The 22,640-nt window shown below is 37.1% G+C and overlaps 1 protein-coding gene across 2 annotated transcripts in view; it reads right to left on the bottom strand.

Annotated features, from left to right (window-relative positions):
* Window positions 1–22,640, bottom strand: part of LOC132399773 (tyrosine-protein phosphatase non-receptor type 1-like) — a 109,983-nt gene that overhangs the window by 22,649 nt on the left and 64,694 nt on the right. The window contains exons 2-5 of one of the 2 annotated variants that reach the window (XM_059980506.1): window positions 17,683–17,773; window positions 11,133–11,233; window positions 6,620–6,718; window positions 2,786–2,923 (exon numbers count right to left, since the gene is read on the bottom strand). In XM_059980506.1, coding sequence (XP_059836489.1) covers window positions 2,786–2,923; window positions 6,620–6,718; window positions 11,133–11,233; window positions 17,683–17,773 — 429 coding nt within the window. The remainder of the gene's footprint in view (window positions 1–2,785; window positions 2,924–6,619; window positions 6,719–11,132; window positions 11,234–17,682; window positions 17,774–22,640) is intronic. The other variant, XM_059980507.1, reaches the window with a different exon arrangement.

Genomic DNA, 22,640 nt, shown 5'->3' on the forward strand with positions numbered 1-22,640 from the left:
CTACATAACCAAGGAGAAAGCAGATTTGAAAAAGATTTTAAAAATTCTACTGTGTACCCATCCAAACCAGGCGTTTGACTAGAATTCAAAAAAATTGCTTTCTTTATTTCTTCTTCTGTGATGGGTGCATCTAATGTTAAATGTTCATTAAGTGGTAATCTCAGAATATTCAAATTCCTTAAAAATTCATGCATTACGGTAGAATCATTAGGAAATTCTGACGGTATAAAGAGGTATAGAATTCTTGAAAAGATTTATTAATTTTGTCGTGGTCAACCGTCAAACTACCATTTAGTTTACGAACTTTAATAAAGTGACGTTTAGCCAAAGCAATTTTCAATTGGTTGGCCAATAATTTACCTGATTTATCACCATGCATATAAAATTGACTGTTAGTTTTAAGTAACTGACTTTCAATCGGGGATGTTAATAACAAACTGTGTTGCATCTGAAGTTCAACTCTCTTTTTATAAAGCTCCAGATTAGGAGCAACAAAACAGTTTTTATCAATTTCTTTAATCTTATCAACCAATGTACGTATTTCATTACTAATTTTTTTCAATCCAGCAGAGTATGATATAATTTGGCCACGGTTGTATACCTTAAAAGTATCTCATAAATATTCCACCGGAAATTTCTTCCATAAAGTTAGTTGAAAAGAAAAAGGTAATCTGCTCTTTAATAAAGTTAACAAAGTGTAAGTCCTGAAGTAGAGTAGAATTGAACCGCCATTGCCTAGTGTTAAAAGTTACATCAGTTATTTCGTCTGAGTTTCAAGGGTGCATGATTGGAAACTGTGATTGCATTCTACTTATGCTCCTTTAAAATTTAAAGTTAAGAATGTTTTTGAAAATACAATACCCATGAAAGTTTAACCTACATCTTGCCAGCCATGATGAATTAAAAAAAATAATTCAAAGAAATATTTTTCAACTTAGTTTGGTCCGAAAAGCAGAAAATAACAGTTGGCTCAATACACCAGAAACATTTGCAGATAAATCAGTTTTGCTTTAACTTTCAATGAACAGTTAAGATACTTGGCATTGAAAACTTATATATAAAAAAAGTAGTAGTGGTTCAAAAATTAGTTCCTACTTCAGATTCTGAATCTTCTTCCCATCTCCCTCCCACCATATTTGGGGGAGATGAAAAATTAACAGAAATACCTCGCAGCTTTGTGAATACAACTACTGTTAAAAGAATTAATTATTTTTAAATTAGAATGACTATCATTTAATTAAATTATAGGGTAAGTTCTACAGTGAAAACTTCTTTATAAACTTCACTTTTCAATTGTACTGAAGTTTTATCTAGATAAAGGTGGGCATGTTTAAACATGTGCAGAGATTTAGAGCATAAAGCATAGCCAAATGACGTTTGTGATGTTTTGTCAGCTCCTCACATTTTATAGGCAAAAAGAATTGGATGGCTGATTATTGTAAATATTTTTGAATTCATGCATTTAATTCCTTGGTTAACTAACTTACATAAACATTAGACCACAAGAAATAGAAGCAGAATTAGGCCAATCAGCCTATCGTCTACTCCACCATACTATCATAGCTGATCCCGGATCCCACTCAACCCCATACACCCACCTTCTGCCATATCCTTTGATACCTTGACTGATAAGGAAACAATGAACTTCCACCTCTCCACATGCACCCTATCTAGTTCTTTCAACATCTGGTAAGTTTCGATGAGATCCCTTCCATATTCTTCTAAATTCAAGTGAGTACAAGCCCAAAGTAGCTAAACGCTCCACATATGTTAACCCCTTCATTCCCAGAACCATGCTTGTGAACTTCCTCTGGACTCTCTACAATAACATATCCTTTCTGAGATATGGGGCCCAAAACTGTTGACAATACTGCAAGTGTGGCTGATTAGTGTCTTATAAAGCCTCAGCATTATCTCTTTGCTTTTATATTCTATTCTCCTTGAAATAAATGCCAACATTTTATTGGCTCTCTTTATCATAGACTCAACTTCTAAATTAACCTTCTGGAAGTCTTGCACAAGGATTCCCAAGTCCCTCTGCATTCCTGATGTTTAAACCTTCTCCCCATCTTAATAATAGTCTGCACTTCTACCAAAATGTATCATCATACATTTCCCAACACTTTATACCATCTGGCACTTTTTGCCCATTCTTATAATTTGTCGAAGACCTGCTGTAATGGCATTGTTTCCTCAGCACTACCTACCTGCCCACATACCTTCATATCATCCGCAAACTTTGCCACAAAGCCATCAATTGGATTATCTAAATCATTGACAAACAATGTGAAAAGTAGAGGTCCCAATACCGACCTCTGAAGAACACCACTAGTCACTAGCAACCAATCAGAAAAGGCCCCCTTTATTCCCACTTGGTGCCTCCTGCTTGTCAGCCATTCCTCTATCCTTGCTAGTATCTTTCCTGCAACACCATAGGGTTTTATCTTGTTAAGCAACCTCATGTGTGGCACCTTATCAAGTGCCTTCTGAAAATCCAAGTAAATGACATCCACTACCTCTCATTTGCCTTACTTTTCTCCTGTGCTATCTTTGAAAATGCACTTGTACTAGTAAGCACAGAACCTCTAAAGTTGAGTAAATTTTATTAAATGTACTTTTGGACATCTTTAAACAACACATTTATGAAGACAATACAATTTTTTTTCTTCATCTTTCCCATTCATTGGAATTCTGTAGTGAAAATTCAGTTAATACTATTGACTGCAAAGAAATTCTAATGATAAAGTTATCAAAACAATGATTCAAACTTTGCAGATGCACTTACTGCAAGGTTTTCAACCTCCAACTGTCGTACTGTGTAGTATGATTTTACGTCTTCAGAAATCAATGTTAACTTGAACTGTGTGTCTGGAAATATCATGTCTGTTTCTTCCTTACTTGGCCAGTACTGTGCACATTTTACCTAGAATTAGGAGACATTTGGATAAATTATAATGACCTAGTGCTAACATTCAAACTTTCTACTCAAAAAAAGTGAAACAATATAACAATATTATACTTCAACAAAGCAGTCTTACTGCCAACACTAGCTCTGACATTCAATATTTTTAATTCAGGCTGGAAATAAGTGCTGGTGAAAAAGTATTCAGTCCCTACAAATACTTTCATATTTTACTGTCCCATTTTCTAAATTTAAAATATTGAAATAGGATTTTTGAGCTAATCTACAAAACATGTCAAATTAAAAGAATTCCAAAACCTGTCAACAATTTGCTAAAAAGTTAAAACCAAAATTGTGAGGCTGAGAAAGTATTCATCCTCTTTGTAATTACAGTCAGCCCTCCTTATCCATGGGGACTGGTTCTGGGACCCCCCGCGGACACCAAAAAACACGGATGCTCAAGTCAGTGGACTTTAGGACCTGGCAGTGCTCCGGACCTTATTTAACCTGCCTCAATGTGGTGGACTTTAGGACCCAGCGGAGCTCAGGACCCGCTGTTTTGGAAATAGTGTTCCTGTTCCAGAAAATGATAATGATTGAAAATAAAGTGGAAATAATAAAGTGATTGGAAAGAGGCGAAATGCCATCGGTCACTGGAAAAGCGTTAGGCTACAGTCGGTCAACGATTGGAATAATTTTAAAGGATAAAGTGAGCATAACGGAGCATGTGAAGGTCCTGCCCTGATGAAAGCTATAATTATTACTAAGCAACGCAGTGGTTTAATTATTAAAATACATGTTTCCGTGTTTTATATGCATAGAAAGGTAAAATATGTACTGTATAGACAAACTTTTGACCAACTGATGCTAAATAATACCGGATGTACCTGTTCCGACTTAGAGAACTTCCGTTTTTTTCTCAATTTCCGATCTGCGGTAACCTATGCACATCCTCCTGTATACTTTAAATCATTTCTAGATTACCTATAATACCTAACACAATGTAAATGCTATGTAAATAGTTGTTATACTGTATTGTTTAGGGAATAATGACAAGAAAAAAAAGTCTGTACATGCTCAAACAAGTGCTGGAGAGAGAACTTCCGGGTTTTCCCAATCCATGGTTGGTTGAATTCGTGCATGCAGAACCTGCGGATAAGGAGGGCCGACTGTATTACACTAACTTCCCTCAGCACATTACCTTGTCAACTCCTCCAAAATTGGAGGATCACCTGAATCACTCCTCTCTGTAACGTTGAACAGTATGGTACATTTTCAAACAAAACCAAAATGAAGACAAAAAAGCAGAGCCCAGTCATGGTAATACAAATCTGGGGAAGGGTACAAGCCATCTCAAAGGTAGTGAATATACATAGGAGTTCAGTGTAGTCAACCATGAACAAGTGGTAAAAATATATCATAGTCACACTGCCTAGGTTAGGCTGCCCCTCTAAACATAGTCACCGGAGAAGAATGGCACTTTTAAGAGAGGCTACTGTGACACCAACAGTCACTCTGAGTGAGCTGCCCAAGTCAACGGCTGCAATTGGAGATGAAGTTCAAGGCTCCCTTGTCGCCAAGGCCTTGCACAAAAAAGATATTTATAGATGAGTGGTAAGGAAGAAGACCTGGCCTTACAAAAAAGCTATACTTGCCCATAAAGACTTTACAAAGCATCACTTAGAAAATAAGATAAAGAGGTGGAAGAAGGCCTTGTGGTTGGATGAGACTAAGGTGGAACTTTTTGGCCTAACACCAAGCAGTACCTGTGGCATAAATCCAATACTGCACATCAGCCAGATGTCATCATCCCTACTGTACAGTATGGTGGAGGTAGCATCCTGCTGTAGGGATACTTTTCAGCAGTAGGGACTGGAAGTCTGGTCAGGATTGATGGGAAGATGAATGCCACTAACTAGAGCCTGGATAACAGTCTTGCTACTCAAATAGAAAAGACACTGGCACCTGATTTCATACCTCTGGAGTCTTTAATGAAGCCAAAACAAATTTGTAACCAAATATTGGCAAGGTTGCTTTAGATAATTCATTACCAATCTAACAATGAAAAGGGGAAAAAGGAATTAAGCAGACCACTATCAACATAAGAGCAATATTCATTTCTGAAACAGACTAAAGACAGTAAATGTGGAGGTGAAAAACAAGGGTCTCGACGCGAAACGTCGATTGTACTTCTTCCTATAGATGCTGTCTGGCCTGCTGTGTTCCACCAGCATTTTGTGTGTCTCAACAAAATTTAACGTTCATTGTAAAAGAAACATTGAATGCATGATAAAAAAAAGTCATTTAAGTAGATTGCCTTATGACAAGGTACTGACAGACCAACAAACTTGTATAGCACTATGCAACACACAGGACATGCTGGAGGAACTCAGCAGGCCAAGCAACATCTATAGAAAAGAGTACAATTGAAGTTTTAGCCTGAAAAGTCAACTATACTCTTTTCTATAGATGCTGCCTGGCCTGCTGAGTTCCTTTAGCATTTTGTGTGTGTTGCTTGGATTTCCAGCATCTGCAGATTTTCTCATTTGTTATATAGCACTATGCATGAGCATACTAAAGAAACAATTCAACCAAAAAGTATGCAATTCATTAATTTAAAAAATGTAATACAAGCCCCACTTTCTTCTAAAGGTTCAATGCCAAAATTGTTTATGCAGTTTAAAGATGACCAAAGCATCCAGTGCTAACCATCAGGTACCACTCCCAGTTCCCAGCACAATTTCTGACAAAGGATTTTTGACCTGTATGTTAGCTCCATTTCTCTTCCCATTAATGTTCGCTGACTCTGATTGGTACCAACCACCGCTTCATTAGAAATTTGCAAATCTTTAATTTCCATTAATAATAGACTTGATGTTTAATTCCATGTTTACTATATTGCTTGAATTTCAATTTCCCAGCTGCCTTAATATTCTAAATCATATTGCTGGATCAACAGTACCAATGTATTTTCTGGAAATGGAATTTCCATAGTACTGTTAGGTAGGGAACTTTAGGATTTAGTCATTAGCCATGAGAAAGGAATGACAATATACTTCCAAGTTAAGTATACCCAGAGATCTTGGAAGTGGAAAATTTAATACAAGTACTTCTGCAATATCCTTGATATTTAGATTTGAATGACTCAGGGCAGTAAAGATTAAAATGTATTTAGTTATTTAGGATACCAACCAAAAAAATATACTTCTCAGATTCACAGGTCCAATATATTAATTTTCAGCCCAGTATATATGAATGGCAGTAATTAAAATTACTAAAATTTGCTTAGAAATGAAGCACTAAAAGTAAAAGAAAGTGATTTTTGTTTTCCCAAAACATTTTTTTTTTACTAGAAAATAATTTCTGAAGGAAATTATTTTTTTCAGGCAGCTGAATTGAAATGTAGTCATATTCATGAATCAAGGCCTATTAATATCACATGGCATGGAAAAGTAGTTCTTTTAACTTCCAATATCATGGTCTAAAGTAGTTTATTAAGTCACGATTGAATAATTATCATCAACCAAGATAGTAAATTAAGTTTCAATTATTTTTCAATCGATGTTTAAATTAACCAGAAACCCATGTTTTATTGCATACCAGCTTCTTCCATGATAAATGGAAAAGAACTCCATATCTTAGTTCCTAAGAATTCACCATTTCAGCTGTTCCACAAAATGCTTTATAAAACCAATGTAGATATATTCAACTACTTACTGATCCTTTCTCTATTAATCTGTTGAGCATGACCACTCCCCTAGACTTTTGCTCCCAAACCATTTCCCAGAAATGGCCACATGTATTGGGAAGAGGTCCCTGTAAAATCAACATATTAGGTTTTTTATTTGCAGAATAATGATATCCTCTGCTAATAAAGGATGTAACAAAATTATGAAAATTCATTAAGCTCTTTAGAAACTCTAACTGAAGCTTTTGAAAGTATAATTTGGGAACTTTACGACAACAAAAAAAAAATGGGGTGGGTTGGGGTGTAGAGAGCAACAGTACATGGAAAGAAAAGGCAAAGAACCATACAAATTCAATTTACAGGATAGTCATTAAAATAAAAGAAAAAATTAGAGAATCAGAATTGCATATAACACACAAAATGCTGGAAATCTCAGCAGGCCAGGCAGCATCTAGGATAAGTGTATGGTTGACCTTTTGGACCAAAACCCTTCAGCAGTGTCTAAATCCTCTACCTGCTGAAGGGCTTCCACCCAAAACGTCAACTGTACTCTTCCTGAATTCTGCCTGGCCTGCTGAATTCCTCTAGCACTTCATGTGTGTTGCTCAGATTTCCAGCATTTGCAGATTTCTTCTTGAACAGAATTACATGATTTTGGGACCCACAATTTTAGTTATTTTCATTTACATTTATTCCATGCAGTGTTACAGAATTATCAGAACAGAAAGACTGTATAATAAATGTTACGTGAAGAAAAACTCTTCAGAGGTTACCACTTTTTTAATAAAACTATATTAAGGATCAACAAATACCAGGTTACATCATATTTAGTAGTGGCCTTTTTGTTTCAGGAGTTGCAGGCTGAATTTCCAGACCAGCAACTTGGGCACGAAACCCACCCTGAAACTTCAGTGTTGCATTGCTGGAGTGTTCAGTTACGTGAAATGTGAATTTGTCTACATGCTTCCAGGAGGATAAAATACATCTCAAGACACAAAAAGAACTGTTTTCAGTGCCTGTGCTAACAGTCAGCCAGTTACAATATCACTGTAACTAACAATCTGGTCATTTATCTAGCCATCTAGGGGATGCTGCTATTAACAAATTTATTACATTTCTTTATAATACACTATATGCCTAATCAGGTCAAAAAATACAGCCGACCTTCACTAATCTGACTACCAGTAATCTGGTTTCTTCAATAATCCGACATTGATTTCAAATTTTCCACACAACTGTAATTTCCAATTTCCCGGGCCACCATACAAATCTGTGGCACATTGTTTTGGTTGTGCTAGATCTGTTCACATGTTTGTGTGCTCTTGTAAGCACAGACCGGTGATTTCTGCTTGTTTTCCTGCATTTATTAATATCACTTGCATGAGGCACGGCCGCCTGGCACCCACCAATGGCAGGGGAGTTGGCGCGCGCTGTGTCAGTCCGTCTTCTCCCCCACTTGCCGGCAGTCGCACCCTGCCCTCTGGTGATGCCCAGCCAGCTCTCCGTTCTCTTCTGTCTATGACCTCTGATCAGACGTGGCAACTGACTGAATTTAAACATATTACTAAGCAGAGGAAAAGAAACTAAAGAGGATTCCCTCAGTAACTGCGAGTGAAGAGGGAAGAGCCCTGCGCCGAATCCCTGGCCGCCTGGCGGTCACGTGAAATGTGGTATATAGAAGACCTCTTTTCTCCGACTTCTGCTTACCCAGATGTGCTGCCACCAACATCAACAGTTTTTGAAGAAACTGTTGTGCACATTTCAGCACCTGTTCTGATGCTTCACTCATTTTTCAAGATGAAGATTTTGATGATCTTGACAACCCCGCACTTGCAAACATGTAACTTTGCCTGAAGGTATATTAAACATCTCACTTGAGAAGCGGAAGTGCTCAACTGTTCTGTATAAGTTAATTCTTGACAGTTGTAAGTTTTCTATGTTACTATGTTTACCTGTACCCTTTATTTTATCTATACCTGTACAGTATATTACTTTATTAAAATTTCACTTGCTACTCATTTAATATTTGTTTCACTATTATCTAACTTGTACTGATTTACATGATACTTTAAAGGTATGATGGAGTGGTTAGCTATTGCTTAATGTGGTCCTTCTGTAATTCAGCATTTTTACTAACCCGGCACTCTGCAGGTCCCAATGGTGCTGGATTAGTGAAGGTTGACCTGTACTTAAATGGCTACTAAATGTGTTAGGATATTGAGTTTGTGAAAGTTTGTATAAATAAATGCTATATTTCTTTTAGAACAGGATGAGAATAAGTTCGTGCCAATTAAACAGTGATAAATATAACTGCAAATCTAAGATTCAGCACCCACCCCCTAGACTGAAGTAAAAATTAATATACAAGTCTATAGAAAACAGTTGTGGGCTTCACCATTAAAGTGCAAGGTTTAACCATACCATTAAAACTATTAAAGCATGCAAACTTCAAGTGACTACTGAACAACTCTTCAGGCAGGCAATGTGAATAACGATGCATGAACATTGCTTCAAAATGTTCAACAGGATGATTTACTACAATCTATGATAACAAAAGATTATCAATCTTTAAAAAAACTGCAAGATCAAGTTGAGATTTTGGGTATAATACTCTCAGCATTGTTGATTCATTATTGTGTTGATGGATAAAACCGGAGCATATTCTGCTAGCAGATGCTTAACAACCAAATCAGATAAATTTCTATATCTTTCTCTTCCACTTAAACTTGGAAACAGAACATGAGAAAATCTGGTAGTACTTATGAAATACGTTGGAACAAACAATTGCACAATGAAAATATGAAATCAAATTTTATCTTTAGAAGTATTTGATTTGAATCTGTAATGTTAATGGCTATAAATACAACTAAGACAAAGAATCTAAACTACTAATGTTCTGAAATGTATTATCTCAGGTGTAAAAGAAAACCAGATACGTAATTTAATATTAGGCTCAACAACAATAGCTGCTTATTTGTGGCAGCACAAAGCACTGCAATAAGTTTATATGAACATGTTGTCACTCTACATGTCTATACAGTAAATGCTTATATATATTGGGTGTGTTTTCATTGCTTGACCCAAGAGACAATCCTAACATATCAAATTCACTTTGTTTTTATCTTCAGGTTCAGTTCCTAAAATAAAAAAAGGATGCAGAAATTTTGATCACTTTCAATTCTCTGGTAACATAATGTATAGAGAATGCACGCAAACAACATGTTTTTATTTTTGGCAATGTTTAAAGCAAGTTACATTAAAAGGATGGGTTAAAAGCGTCTTCCTTGCTGGAGGAAGGCAACAAAAGTGATCAAAGTTCTGGCCCATTGTTTAATTAACTAAATGATGGCTAGGAGGCAAAAGAGGCATCAGCATTGAGAATGTAGAGGGGAGATGTAACAGTGAGAGGACGGCGCAAGACAAAACCTAGTAAATGATAGGTGGAATGAGACAAGGAAGGAATAATGGGCAATGGAGCGGGGAGGGAGAAGGTGGGGCTGGAAGTTCGAGATCAAGGCCAGTTGATAACAGATTTCAGAGTGATGATGGGCAGATGCCATCACATTAGGAGGCTGAAGAAATGGGAAATGTGAAACATGGTGGGAGACAACCAGCTAGACAAGTAAATGGTTAACAGTCACCTCAAACCAGGTGGAGAAGGGTAATGTGTCTTGATAACAGAGGTGGGGTTAAGGGATGGAAATGCTGAACATAGAAAGAATGGTCCTTGGTGGACAGTTGGGAGTGAGAAAGCAACTTAGGATTACCTGGAATCGGAAAACTCAATCTTCATATCATTGGCTTGTAGGTTTCCCATGTGGAACAAGATCTAGTCTATGCTTGAGCTTGCTGATATAAAGGGGGCTACATTGCAGGAAAAATACAATAGACCAGTTTGGGAGGAGGTGCATGTGAATTTCTCATCTGGAAGAACTCTTTAGACCCCTGAATGGTGGTAAGAGTGGTATTGAACAGATGTGTTGCAGCTAATGGGGGTAGGATGTGGGGGAGGGGGCTTGTGGGTTGAGAACAGAAATGCAGGAAATGGAGGAACTGTGTACCAGTGGTAGGAATATTAAACATTTCCTAGCTTTGGGTCACCCACATCCTATGTTCCTTTCTTGCTCTCATCAGTCTCCCTACTTACTCTTTTCAATCCCTTATTACAAAGGATTATGATCCTCTCCAACCCAGTTCTTCCTTGGATCTTCTTTCCTACTCCTTCTCTGACCTGTCCATCATCTCTCCCTTATCTGATCCCACCTACCAATCCGTCTCACGCCTTCCTCTCATTTCACTGGCCACCTTTGCTCTACAGTTCTAAATGCAGTCTCAACCCAAAACACTGACCATCTCTTTGCCTGCACTAAATTCAAGAAGCGGACATCCATGAATATGTGTCACACATACAAGTCTGATTCACTGGCTAACTACTAATGGGGGGGGTGGGGGGTTGGTACAGAATTTGTTACACATTTCTGCTACAAAACAGTTTTTATAAATTTTATTTTCAATCATGCACTATTCTTAAAAAATGCTTACCTGAGTCAGAATGTAACTTCTTTGAGCCTCTTCCATTTTAATCAAGCTTGCATTGACATAGTCATTATCACCTTGCTGCAGCCTAATTCGACTGTGATCAACTTGAAACAAAAACAATGAGCATTTTATACTTACACATATTTTTGGAAGTACTATTTGTAACAAAGGGTACATCTCTTAAACAACAGTCTGATAAATATTTACTTTATTGAATGCCATGCATTAGAATCAAGTATTTTGCCTGGAACAAGATGAATAGACAAGCTACTTCAAGACAAAACTTGAAATAGCTTGTATGTTGTAGTGGTTTAGTCACAAGATACAAAATGAAAGAAAAATCATGTTCCATACAAACTAGTTAAATCCTTCATTTATGAATTTCAGTTTCATTCATATCAGAGGCATAAATATAAATTGCAATTTGTCTGCAGGTCAAGAAACACTGCTGTAAAATTAACATAATAGATTCAAAAAAACTCAAGATATGATGAAACTGACACTTCTCTTTTTAGCAAGTTGGGTGTGGTTTTGTGAAAAGAGAAGTACAGTATGTATAAATAGTGGCAGAAACTTCATGTGTATTTGAATTTGATCCATTTTGCATTCTAATGCAAAATATGTCCTCCAGATTGAAGTTCCCACCTTTACCTCAAACTTACAATCTAATTCAATGTTACACTAACAAAGTGAAATTTAGATCCTGTTACTATTGATACTGTTGCATTACACATCAGATTCTGATTTTGTTGCAGGTCACAATGTTTCATTTTGAGTTGGCTTTTGTGCTTGTGGTACTGATCCCTAACATTAATATTTAAATTTTCCTGCACTTGACACGTTTTAATTTTCTGTGGTTTGTACTAAAAGCCAGATTGCAGTTACAGATTGGCTGCAAAAATGAAAGTTACTAACCAAAAAAAAAACATGGGTTGTGGCAAAATTTCAGATCCATTTCTGATGGATGTTCTATAACTCTGCCTATGAATAATTTTATCTTGCTGCAACAATCTATTCATTAATTAGGTCATCTCTGCAAATCTTATGCATTGTTTTTCATCTGGTTCTCATACTTTGCAAACTAATTTGTCGGAATTTATCCCAATATTCTTACATACACTTTGACTATCTATCTAGTGTCCTGCTTTCATTCTCTTCTATAACATCTCCTATTGGCATTCAGATACTTACAGCTATTTTACCAAATGTATTCAATTGCTCATTTTTATTCAATTTTTTTTAAATCCTCAGTAATATAATAAAATGACAGCTAACCAGTGCAAGTGTTTGATGAGATTCAAGGATCAGGCCAAGAATAGGTATTTGGGAGCGACTCGAACACAAAACAGAGTGATACAGGGGAATAAGCATCAGGCAAGAGGAAGAGAGTCAGTTTAGTGTGGCGGTGATCTAAGGATGCAAGGGGGACTAAAATTCACTCAAAAAACTTTACTGGATACAACAGAACCACACGTTATTTCACTATGAAACAAAGGGCAAAGGCAGTACAGTTGGAATTTCTAAATAGATGCAATAAGGTACATTACAAAAAGTTGAGAAAATTGAACAGGATACTTACATTTTGTTTTGAGAATGTTCTTTTAAAATTTCACATCCCCTAATTATAAATTCAATGCTTTTGTTCCCCACATTGAATACAGGTTGTGTTGTTTCATGGAGGGTGATTGAATATGGATTGTGTTGCTGGATTGACAGCAGGTGATGGTAAAACAGTGTCACAAAAAGGACTTCCATGTTTTCATGAAAATATTTAAATTTCTGTGGGAACAATCATGATAGTGTAGAGCATGATACTCATTTGTAATTTTGGTTAGTTTTTTTGTAATTGGTTCATTTATGCAATAAAACTGAAAGATTACTCACAAGAATTTAGAAGCAAGCGGTGGGGGGGGGGGTGCTCAGGAGATCTCATTGAAACCTACAGAATGTGAAATCAGGTCAATGTGGAAAGAATGCTTCCTATGATAGGGGTGTCCAGAATTAGAGGGTACAGCCTCAAAATTGAGGAGTGACCCTTTAGAAGAGAGATAAGATTTTTTTATAGCCTGAGAATAGTGAATATGTGGAAGGCTCTGCCTCAGACACCTGTGGAAGCCAAGGCCAAGAAGATTGATAGTAACCTGATCAGTCAGGGTATCAAAGGTTACGGCAAGAGGGCAGACATATGAGGTTGAGTGGGATCAGTCATGATGGAATAGTGGAGCAGATTCAATAGGCTGAATGGGCTAAATCTGCTCCTATATTTTATGGTCTTATTACTAAGACATCTGGACATCTGTCAAGCAAGGTTGCTTTAAGATACAATAGTTTACACATTCTCTCATTTAAGCACTTTTCTTAGAACCAGTAGCAGATAGGACATAAGACACTACTGAAGTTCCTTCCCTTTGCCACCCTTAAAATCAATCCAATTCTTCAACCTTTTGATAACAGAACATATAACTGTATAGCATAGGCCCACAGAATTGTACCGAACTAATTTTAGTAATCAAATAAACACGAGGAAATCTACAGATGCTGTAAATTCAAGCAACATACACAAAATGCTGGTGGAAAGCAGCAGGCCAGGCAGCATCTATAGGGAGAAGCACTGTCAATGTTTCGGGCCGAAACCCTTCGTCAGGACTAACTAACTGAAAGGAAAGATACTAAGATTTGAAAGTAGGAGGGGGAGAGGAAAATGCGAAATCATAGGAGAAGACCGGAGGGGGTGGGGTGAAGCTGAGAGCCGGAAAGATGATTGGCAAATGGGATGCAGAGCTGGAGAAGGGAAAAGATCATGGGACGGGAGGCCTAGGGAGAAAGAAAGATGGAGGGGAGCATCAGAGAGAGATGGAGAACAGGCAGAGTGATGGACAGAGAGAGAAAAAAGGGGGGAGAAAATTAAATACATCAGGGATGGGGTAAGAAGGGGAGGAGGGGCATTAACAGAAGTTAGAGAAATCAATGTTCATGCCATCAGGTTGGAGGCTACCCAGCCAGTATATAAGGTGTTTCATTCTAGCTTCCTAAGCTTTACATACTTATTGTTTTTGACTAAATTCATCACCACTCTCAACATTCAAAGTTCTCTTACTTCCTTGTCCTTCCTTCTTACTGGAATATACCTGCCCTGCACTCTCTACAGCTGGTCTTTAGACATCTTCCACATTTCAGATGTCGACTTGCCGAAAAACAGCTGTTCCCAATTAACTCTCCCTTGTTCTTGCCTAATGCTCTCGCAATTTGCCCTACTCCTATTTAATATTCTCCCACAAGGTCCTTACTTATCTTATCAGTAGCCATCTTAAAACTTACAGAGTTGTGGTCACTATTCCCTAACTGTTCATCCACTGAAAGGTCAGTCACCTGGCCAGGGTCATTACCCCACACCAGCTCCAGTACAACTCTCCCCTTACTGGACTATCTACATATTGATTTAAGACACTTCTACAATACACCTAACACATTTTGCCCCATCTAAACCTTTTGCACTCAAAAGGTCCTAGTTTTTATTGGGGAAGTTAAAGTCCCCCATGACAATAACCCTATTGTTTTTACCTTTCCTTAGTTTGCTACCATATCTGTTCCCAATGTCCCAGTGGCTATAATCAAACCAATTCTTACATGAGCTTAGAATCAAAATGCTATATCTTCAGTTAGACCTACAGATAGGTAGGTCCACATTCACCCAATTTAGTTCATCACCTGTTTAAAAAATTTGTTCCCTCCATATCCAGCCTCTTGTATATTGTTGAATACAAGCCACAAACTTATCTAATTTCTTTTTACTGCACCTATCTTGCTCTTACCTCTAAATTATTGCAAACTCTTGCATTTAAAATCCTTTTCAATTGAAAATGTTTCTAATAAAGCTTCTACTCTTCAACATTCCCCTTAGTTTGCCACATATATATTTCTAACATGATTAAAAAGTCTGCAAGTAGTTACAGTCACTGAATTTGGATGCAAGAGAAGGAATTAGATGGCAAAGTCAAATGTCCCAAGGAATTGGTTGTGAACTTTAGGAAGAGGAAGTCCAGGAAGCACACCCTAGTCCTGATCAAGGAATCAGCAGTGGAAAGGGTGTCAACATCTCTGAAGATCTATCCTAGGCTCAACTTATTGATTACATAGGCGGCATGAAGGAAACTACATTTCATTAGGAGTTTGAGGAGACTTGGTATGTTCCCAAAGACTAACAAATTTCTACTGATGTACTGTGGCATGCATTCTTACTGGTTGCATCACCGGCTGACATGGAGGGGTCACTACACAGAATCAGAAAAAGCTGCAGAAAGTTGTAAACTCAGCAACCTCCATCATGGGCATTAGCCTCCTCAGCATCGAGTACACCATCAAATGGTGATGCCTCAAAAAGACAGCATTTATCAAGGAGCCCCATCACTGAGGACATGCCCTCTTCTCATTGCTACCATCAAGGTAGTGGGGTAAAAGAACCTAAAGTCACACATTCACCATTTCGGGAACAGTTTCTTCCCCTTTGCTGTCAGAGTTCTGAATGGACAATGAACCTACAACACTACCTCACTTCTGTTCCTCTCTTTTTGTAATACTTGCACAGCACAGGAACAATCCTTCGGCCCACAATGTTGTGCCAAACCAGTTTAAAAGTACATTTAAAAAAAAACACAAAAACTAATCACTCCTACCTACACAATGCTCATATCCCTCCATTTTCCTCACATTCATGTGCCTATCTAAATACCTATTAAAAAGCCCAAGTAGTATTTGCCTCTACTGCCATACAAGGCAGCGCAGTCCATATATCCATGACTGAGTAAAAAACTTACCCTGATATTGCATTTGAACCTATCCCCTTGCACCTTCAATGTATGCCCTCTGGTGTTAGGCACTTCAACCCTGGGAATAGGATGCACCCTGTCTATTCTATCTAAGCCTTTCATAAACTATAAACCCTATCAGATCTCCCCCCACAGCCTCCACTGCTCCACAAAAAGCAACACGTTTGTCCAGCCTCTCGTGATAGCTCATGCCCTCTAAACAAGGCACCATCCTAAAAAACCTCCTCTGCACCTTCAACAAAGCCTATACATCTTTCCTATAGAGAGGCGACCAGAACTGTACATAATTCTCGAGATGTGGCCTAAACAGAGTTCTATAAAGTTGCAACATAACCTTGACTTTTGAACTCAGTGCCTTGACTAATAAAACTCATTTTTTAAAAAGCCTTCTTAACGCTTATGGCAATTTAGTTTTTTTAATTTATTGCAATATACTGCTGCCACATAACACATTTCACAACATATGCCAGTGATATTAAATCTTTATCCGATTCTGAACTCAGCAAAATGCACAATCTTGCGTACAATACCTGAAATAACAGGAATGCTAATAGTAGTTGAATTTCAGTTAATTGTAAAGGAAATTAAAGGAGAAGTCAGATAGCCTACAATTTTATCTAATTGTGCCTAGTAAGAGTAACATATGGCAACTTAATTCATTATCAAGACAAATCTCAAATTTGATTACTAAGATCTGCTAGATTGCCCAACATTTAGAGAATCAACTCTTTGTTGATAAGCTGAGCTTTAAACCCACGTCATTTCTTGGACTGCATTCACATGCAATTCTGGATGTGTTCAACTTAATTTAAACTACCTCTCAAATCAAATTTTGCATTATTAGTGAAACTAATGGATTATTACAATCTGGTATTTTGTGGTTACTGAGGGGGAAACTAACACTTTGTTGAGATCTGCTCATCTCTTCAAAGATGCTGTCCAATATACAAAGTCTTCCCAGTATTCTGGGCTTTCTATTTTTGAGCTCTTTAAAATCCTGAATGTAGAACAGTACAGTGCTGTACAAGCCCTTCAGCCCATGATTGTATGCCAACTCACTAATCTACTCCAATATCAGTCTCAGCATTCCCTCTCACACAGACCACCATTTTGTTCCATCCATGTGGTAAATCTGCTCTGCACCCTCTCTAAAGCTTTCACATACTTTCTGAAATGAGGCTGCTGGAATTGAACACGATACTCCAAGTGTGGTCAAACTAGATTTATAGAGCTGCAACTCTATCCTGCAGGTTTTGAACTCAATCTTCCAACTAATGAAGGCCAACACACAATAAGCCTTCATAACTACCTTACTAATTGAATTCCCTAGCTGCTATGTGGTGAACTCATGTGTCTGTATCAATGGCCCCCAAAAAAATCTACAAGTCCAGCATTTTGCATTTGATTATAAGCAAAATAGTCAGATTGCTCAAATTTCACTGCACTATCATATTGCACAAAATCAACAATTTACCGATGAATGATGGATTCCAATCCCTTGACATGCAATCATGTCATCCTCATGTTTACAACAGACAGTGCAACTGACCAAAGCAATGACTCTTTCCTAAGAATTTCAAAAATAGAAATCTTGGACAAGCCGAGTAGAAACTCGCTTAGTGCAAGGCTGTGTACCTAATTATTACAATAACACCAACATTCAGGAAATTAATCATTTTTACATGCATACATTTTTTAGCAATTAAGATTCCTTTCCCAACACTTACACGGACTGACATCTCTATATCTGTTCCGATTTCTATTTTCTGGAAGCTTGGCTACTTTACAGGGGAAGTCACTGGCTTGATGTCGGATATCCTGAAATTGCAAAATGGGAATTACTGTAAATGAAGCAGGAAAATGCCAACAATATTTGATTTTACAAATGGAAACAGTATTGATAAAAGGGTTTGACCTGAACAATTAGTTGCTTTTCTTACTACACATGATTTCTTACTACTACATGATGCTGGATTACTGTGTATTTTCAATGTTTGCTGGCTTTTAATGCCAGTAATGTTTTATTAAGAAAACAGTCAAAGGAAAACTGATGAAATGCTGCCAAAGAAAATTAAAAATATTGTCTGCACTTTGTTTACATTATGAATCATATCCAGGGAATCCTTTGCTTCAAAATTCCCATCACTGCTAATTACAGATTCCAGAAGGCTGTATTGAAAATCTACTCTTTAAAAATTTTGGTGTCCCAGGATCTGAAATTTTTAGACACATGAAATACTGCTCTTCTACATTATCAATGATGATTAATATCAAGGGCTAAAGCCAAATAATATTAATCATTACACTTCATGTTCAAAGCAATATATTTAATTTATTGGAAATAAAGTCTTTTCCTTACAATTCATAGCAAAACGTTTTGTCTCGCTACATGCTTAATATACCAGATCAACAAGGAATTTCTTCTTCCTTCACTGTATTTAATCTTTTATAACAGAAGCACTACTATTCATTGCCCAACATTTGTTTCCGATATGAACAAAAAATATTTCGGCATGTAAACCAATAAATAACATTAGTGGTCATAAAGTGAATTGGAATGAAGTGCAACTTTAATGAAATGTGCTTTCAATATTTATATTTAATGGCTAAAGGCCTACAGTTTAGTTCATTAGTGCTTTTTGAAAAATAATTTATAGCAGAATGAAGGGTAATTATTAGTGATTTAAACAAATCTTCATGGATAAACTGGTTAAAGCTAAATACATAACACAAAATGACATTAAAAAGTTAATTGAAGCCTCAATTTATTCAATATGTAAAGCAAGATTTAATAACAAAAGTAGGACAAGTAGTTAGATGGAGCTACATAGTAGTGTTTGGAGAAATCAGAAAGATCCCAAAATCCATAGCCACTAATGCTGAGATACATCCTAGGATGTGCTGGGACACAGTGATGTAATCTGTGGTCATTGGGTATTTTGGATCTTTAAACATCAGACACTGTTGCCCAGGTGACCCAGCCAGGGTTGATCAGGTCCTGGCTTGTGTCCCAGCAGCATTACACCTCTTGAACCATAGCCATCTGGAGGCTCGCTGAGCAGCCTCTATGACAGTCCAGATGGCTCTTTTCTTTGCAGCCCCTGTAATGCTAAGGAAACAGTAGGCACTGCACAGCAAGCAGCCAGCAAAACCTCAGCACGCAGCTCTATAGGTTTGCATCATATCCGCCATCCCCATCTCTGGCACTGTTCTACTAGCTCATGGTATTTGGTGCAAAGGCCTCCCCAGTCCAATCTTCCATCATCAGTTCCACCATGACCACCTTTGAGGTTTCTGACAGAATGACCATGTTAGGCTTCAGTGATGAGAATGTGATGAAGTCAGGGAATTTTAATTGTTGCCAAGATAAAGTTGCAGTTGCCAGTCAGACACCACGATGAGCAAGTCTGCTGGTGATCTGGGCTTAGGCTGTGGTTGGTCACCAGCTTTGACAAAGGCCATTGGACTTTCTGGGTTGGTGAAGGTGCTTAGTGTTGTTCAGAGGACATGCCTTCTGCCACTGCCTTCAGCACCTAGTAATGACACCAGAGGTAGCAACCTTCTCCCAAGGCTTCTGTGTAGTTGCTGAGGAAATATTCCAGGAACCCTCTTCCAGGGCAGAGAGAACATGATGGTGCCTCATTTTTGCTTTAATAGCACATACAAAATGCTGGAGAATCTCAGAAAGTCAGGCAGATCCATGGAAAGGAATAGACAAATAAACTTCCAGGTCAAAATCCTGATTTTTGAGTTCCTCCAGCATTTTGTAATTGTTACTTTGGCTTAAAGCATCTACAGAATCACGAGGTTCTGCTACAATAGCAGTTTGTTAGATATAGTAGTTCGCTACATCTGACAAACCAGATCAACTGTCATTGAGCTCCAGTCAGCTGCAGTCACTATGGTGCAGTAGGCAAGCTGACTTATGTAGGAGTCAGGTAATATCTTGGATTTGGGAATAGGCACAGAATGAGGCTACTTTGAGAGGTTTGGAAATGTTGATAGACCAGAGATCCATGGAAAAAAACAGGTAGGGGTGCGAGTGGCTGAGAGGGAGAAGAGAGGAATGGGTGGTAGACTAGAATATATTTGGGGCATTGATATGGTCCTTTATGTCAGGAAATCTTATACAATAATATTCAAATATAGTGAATATTCCTATCACATAGGAACCAATGCTATAGATGGAACTAGGAACAAGCATCTGTCAAAAGACAGAGGTTCTAAGGATTAAAATTAGCAAATCCAGATGGGGAATAACCTTGAGAATGTTTTAAGAAGTATCCACAAATACACTATGATGAAGATCGAAATTAAGTACTTGACATCCAGAAAGCACAAAATAAATAGTGTTTAAGAAAACATCTGTAATAAAGGATTACAAAAAGCGGCAAGGAGCAATTTTGGCACAAAAGGACAGGAAGTACTATCAGTATGGGTGGAGAGGAGAGAAAATGAGACAAAAATAACTGAACTTCTTTACAAGTCCTCTGACAACAGCAACAATATTGAAGAGAAATTAAGAAAAACTTGCAGCAAAAAGGTAATGTTATAATCAGAGGAATTTAATTTTCATGGAGACTCAGCAAATTAAACTAGCCAAAAGCTTGGAGGACAGGGTCAGGAGAATTTTCAGGAATAATGCATCGACAAGCTATATGGTGTATTCAGATAGAGTTTAATGAAAAAATCTTAGCCAGTCAAGATAAGAATCAGTTACAAGATAAAGTCTTGATCCCAAATAAATACAATTATGCTGGGAGTGCATGGAGATTGGGAAGAGATGAAAATGTTTTCCAGTAGATAAATAATGGCAAGCATTTAAAGAAATATTTCAGCATTTCAATATGAAAATTCCATGGAGAAAAATATAAACTCCATGTGAAAAATGATTCAAACATCATGGACTAAGGAGATTAGTATTTTATTTATTCTTTTATTTTATTTATTACTTTATTTATTTCTTATAAAAACTTCAAAATGATCAGCAGGCCTGGAATCAGGAGGTTTAAGCACCAAGTGATTAAAAAATTGATGGAGACAGGTTACAGTAAATTAGTGAGACAAAGATCTTAATAGCTTCTACAACTATGTAACAAGATTAGCAAAAATAAATGCAATTCCCTAAAGCAATAATAGCATACGAAATTATAAAGGCGGCGAAGGGAAAGGAATTTCCAAGAGATTAAAGATTTTTGTAAATGTCTTCACTTTACTGCCCCAGCATTGAAATGTTCCCATAACCAAAGGGCTCACCTTATGTTCTCTATACATTGCTTATTTATTATTATTTATTTTCGTATTTGCACAGTTTGTTGTCTTCTGCACTCTGGATGAATGCCCTAGTTAAGTGGTCTTTCATTGATTCTGTTATGGTTATTATACTATGGATTTATTATGTCTATAAAATGAATCTCAGGGTTGTATATGGTGATATACATGTACTTTGATAATAAAATTGACTTCGAACTCTGATAATAAATACAAATAAATTTGGAGGGGAACCAAGTTTACTGAGAATGATGAGCTTAAGTATTACTCATCGAAGAGAAACTGCATGTATGCAAGAGGGGGGCTAAACCCAGACAAGTAGAGGGGGACTAAACCCGTACAATTTCAGATTTGTTAGAGCAAATTCTGCGTTTTTATTTTTTAGAAAACCTCATTTATGGGACCTTGAAATAGACAGGATAAGCATTTACTGTCCTCAGGACTGCAGAAATAAACTGCTGCCTTGAACTATTGCAAATGAAATGGTTCACTGTCCTTGGCTAAAATGAAAGAAAGCACAATTCAACAGTATTACGGGATTATAAAGGAATTACATCATCCCCGCCCCTCCGAGCACAGGACAATAATTTTACAGGAATTGCTAAGAAATTTTCCAAATCTGACCTAACAATCCGCACATATCAATGCATGCAAGTGATTGTCTTCATAAAAATCAAGCTTCTCAAAGTCATCTTGTGCAACCCTTACACCTACAGCAAATAAATGACAGGGTTCTGTTCTATACTACAACACAGTTCTCCTACGTTGGTAAAGACTAAACAGAGGCCAGCACATTCCTCAGATGCGAGTAGAACGACTAGGCAGGATTACCACTGCCAGTAACAAAAATTCCCACAGACTACTAGAGCTGAATTGATTAAAAAAAACTTTTACCTAGCCCCAATGTGATGTGGCCTGAGAAACTGACAAGGACCAGTATCTTTCCTTTTTACTATAGTATCTTCAAAATGCTTTTTTAAAAAAAAAAATCTCCAGATGGAGTATAATCTTCATGAAATAATCAATGAACTTTATTTGACAACTGTAACAAAGAATTTAACAGCTTTAACTTTATTCATAGGTATTAATTCAACTTGCCATAATAGACTAAAACTATTGGACTAGTACTAGCTAACTGAAGAAAATTAAAATGCAATACAAGATATTTTCATGCAACAACCTGTAAACTGCTGCCAGGATAGCCATTATTTATGCATACTTATAGTTGTTCACATAGTCATTTCCAAGAAAGCATAATAGCTTTTGCCAGAAATAATGGTTAACAAAAGAAACCAAACATTACTACTTAATAATAAAGTTAGAATCGTACAAAGCTAATGAAGTCACATGTATTTTGAATTATATAAAGTTAAATATATCTACTATATTAGCTGATGCATCCAGATGTTCAACT

Source organism: Hypanus sabinus, chromosome 9 (assembly GCF_030144855.1).
Source record: "Hypanus sabinus isolate sHypSab1 chromosome 9, sHypSab1.hap1, whole genome shotgun sequence".
NCBI classification, from domain to species: Eukaryota; Metazoa; Chordata; class Chondrichthyes; order Myliobatiformes; family Dasyatidae; genus Hypanus; species Hypanus sabinus.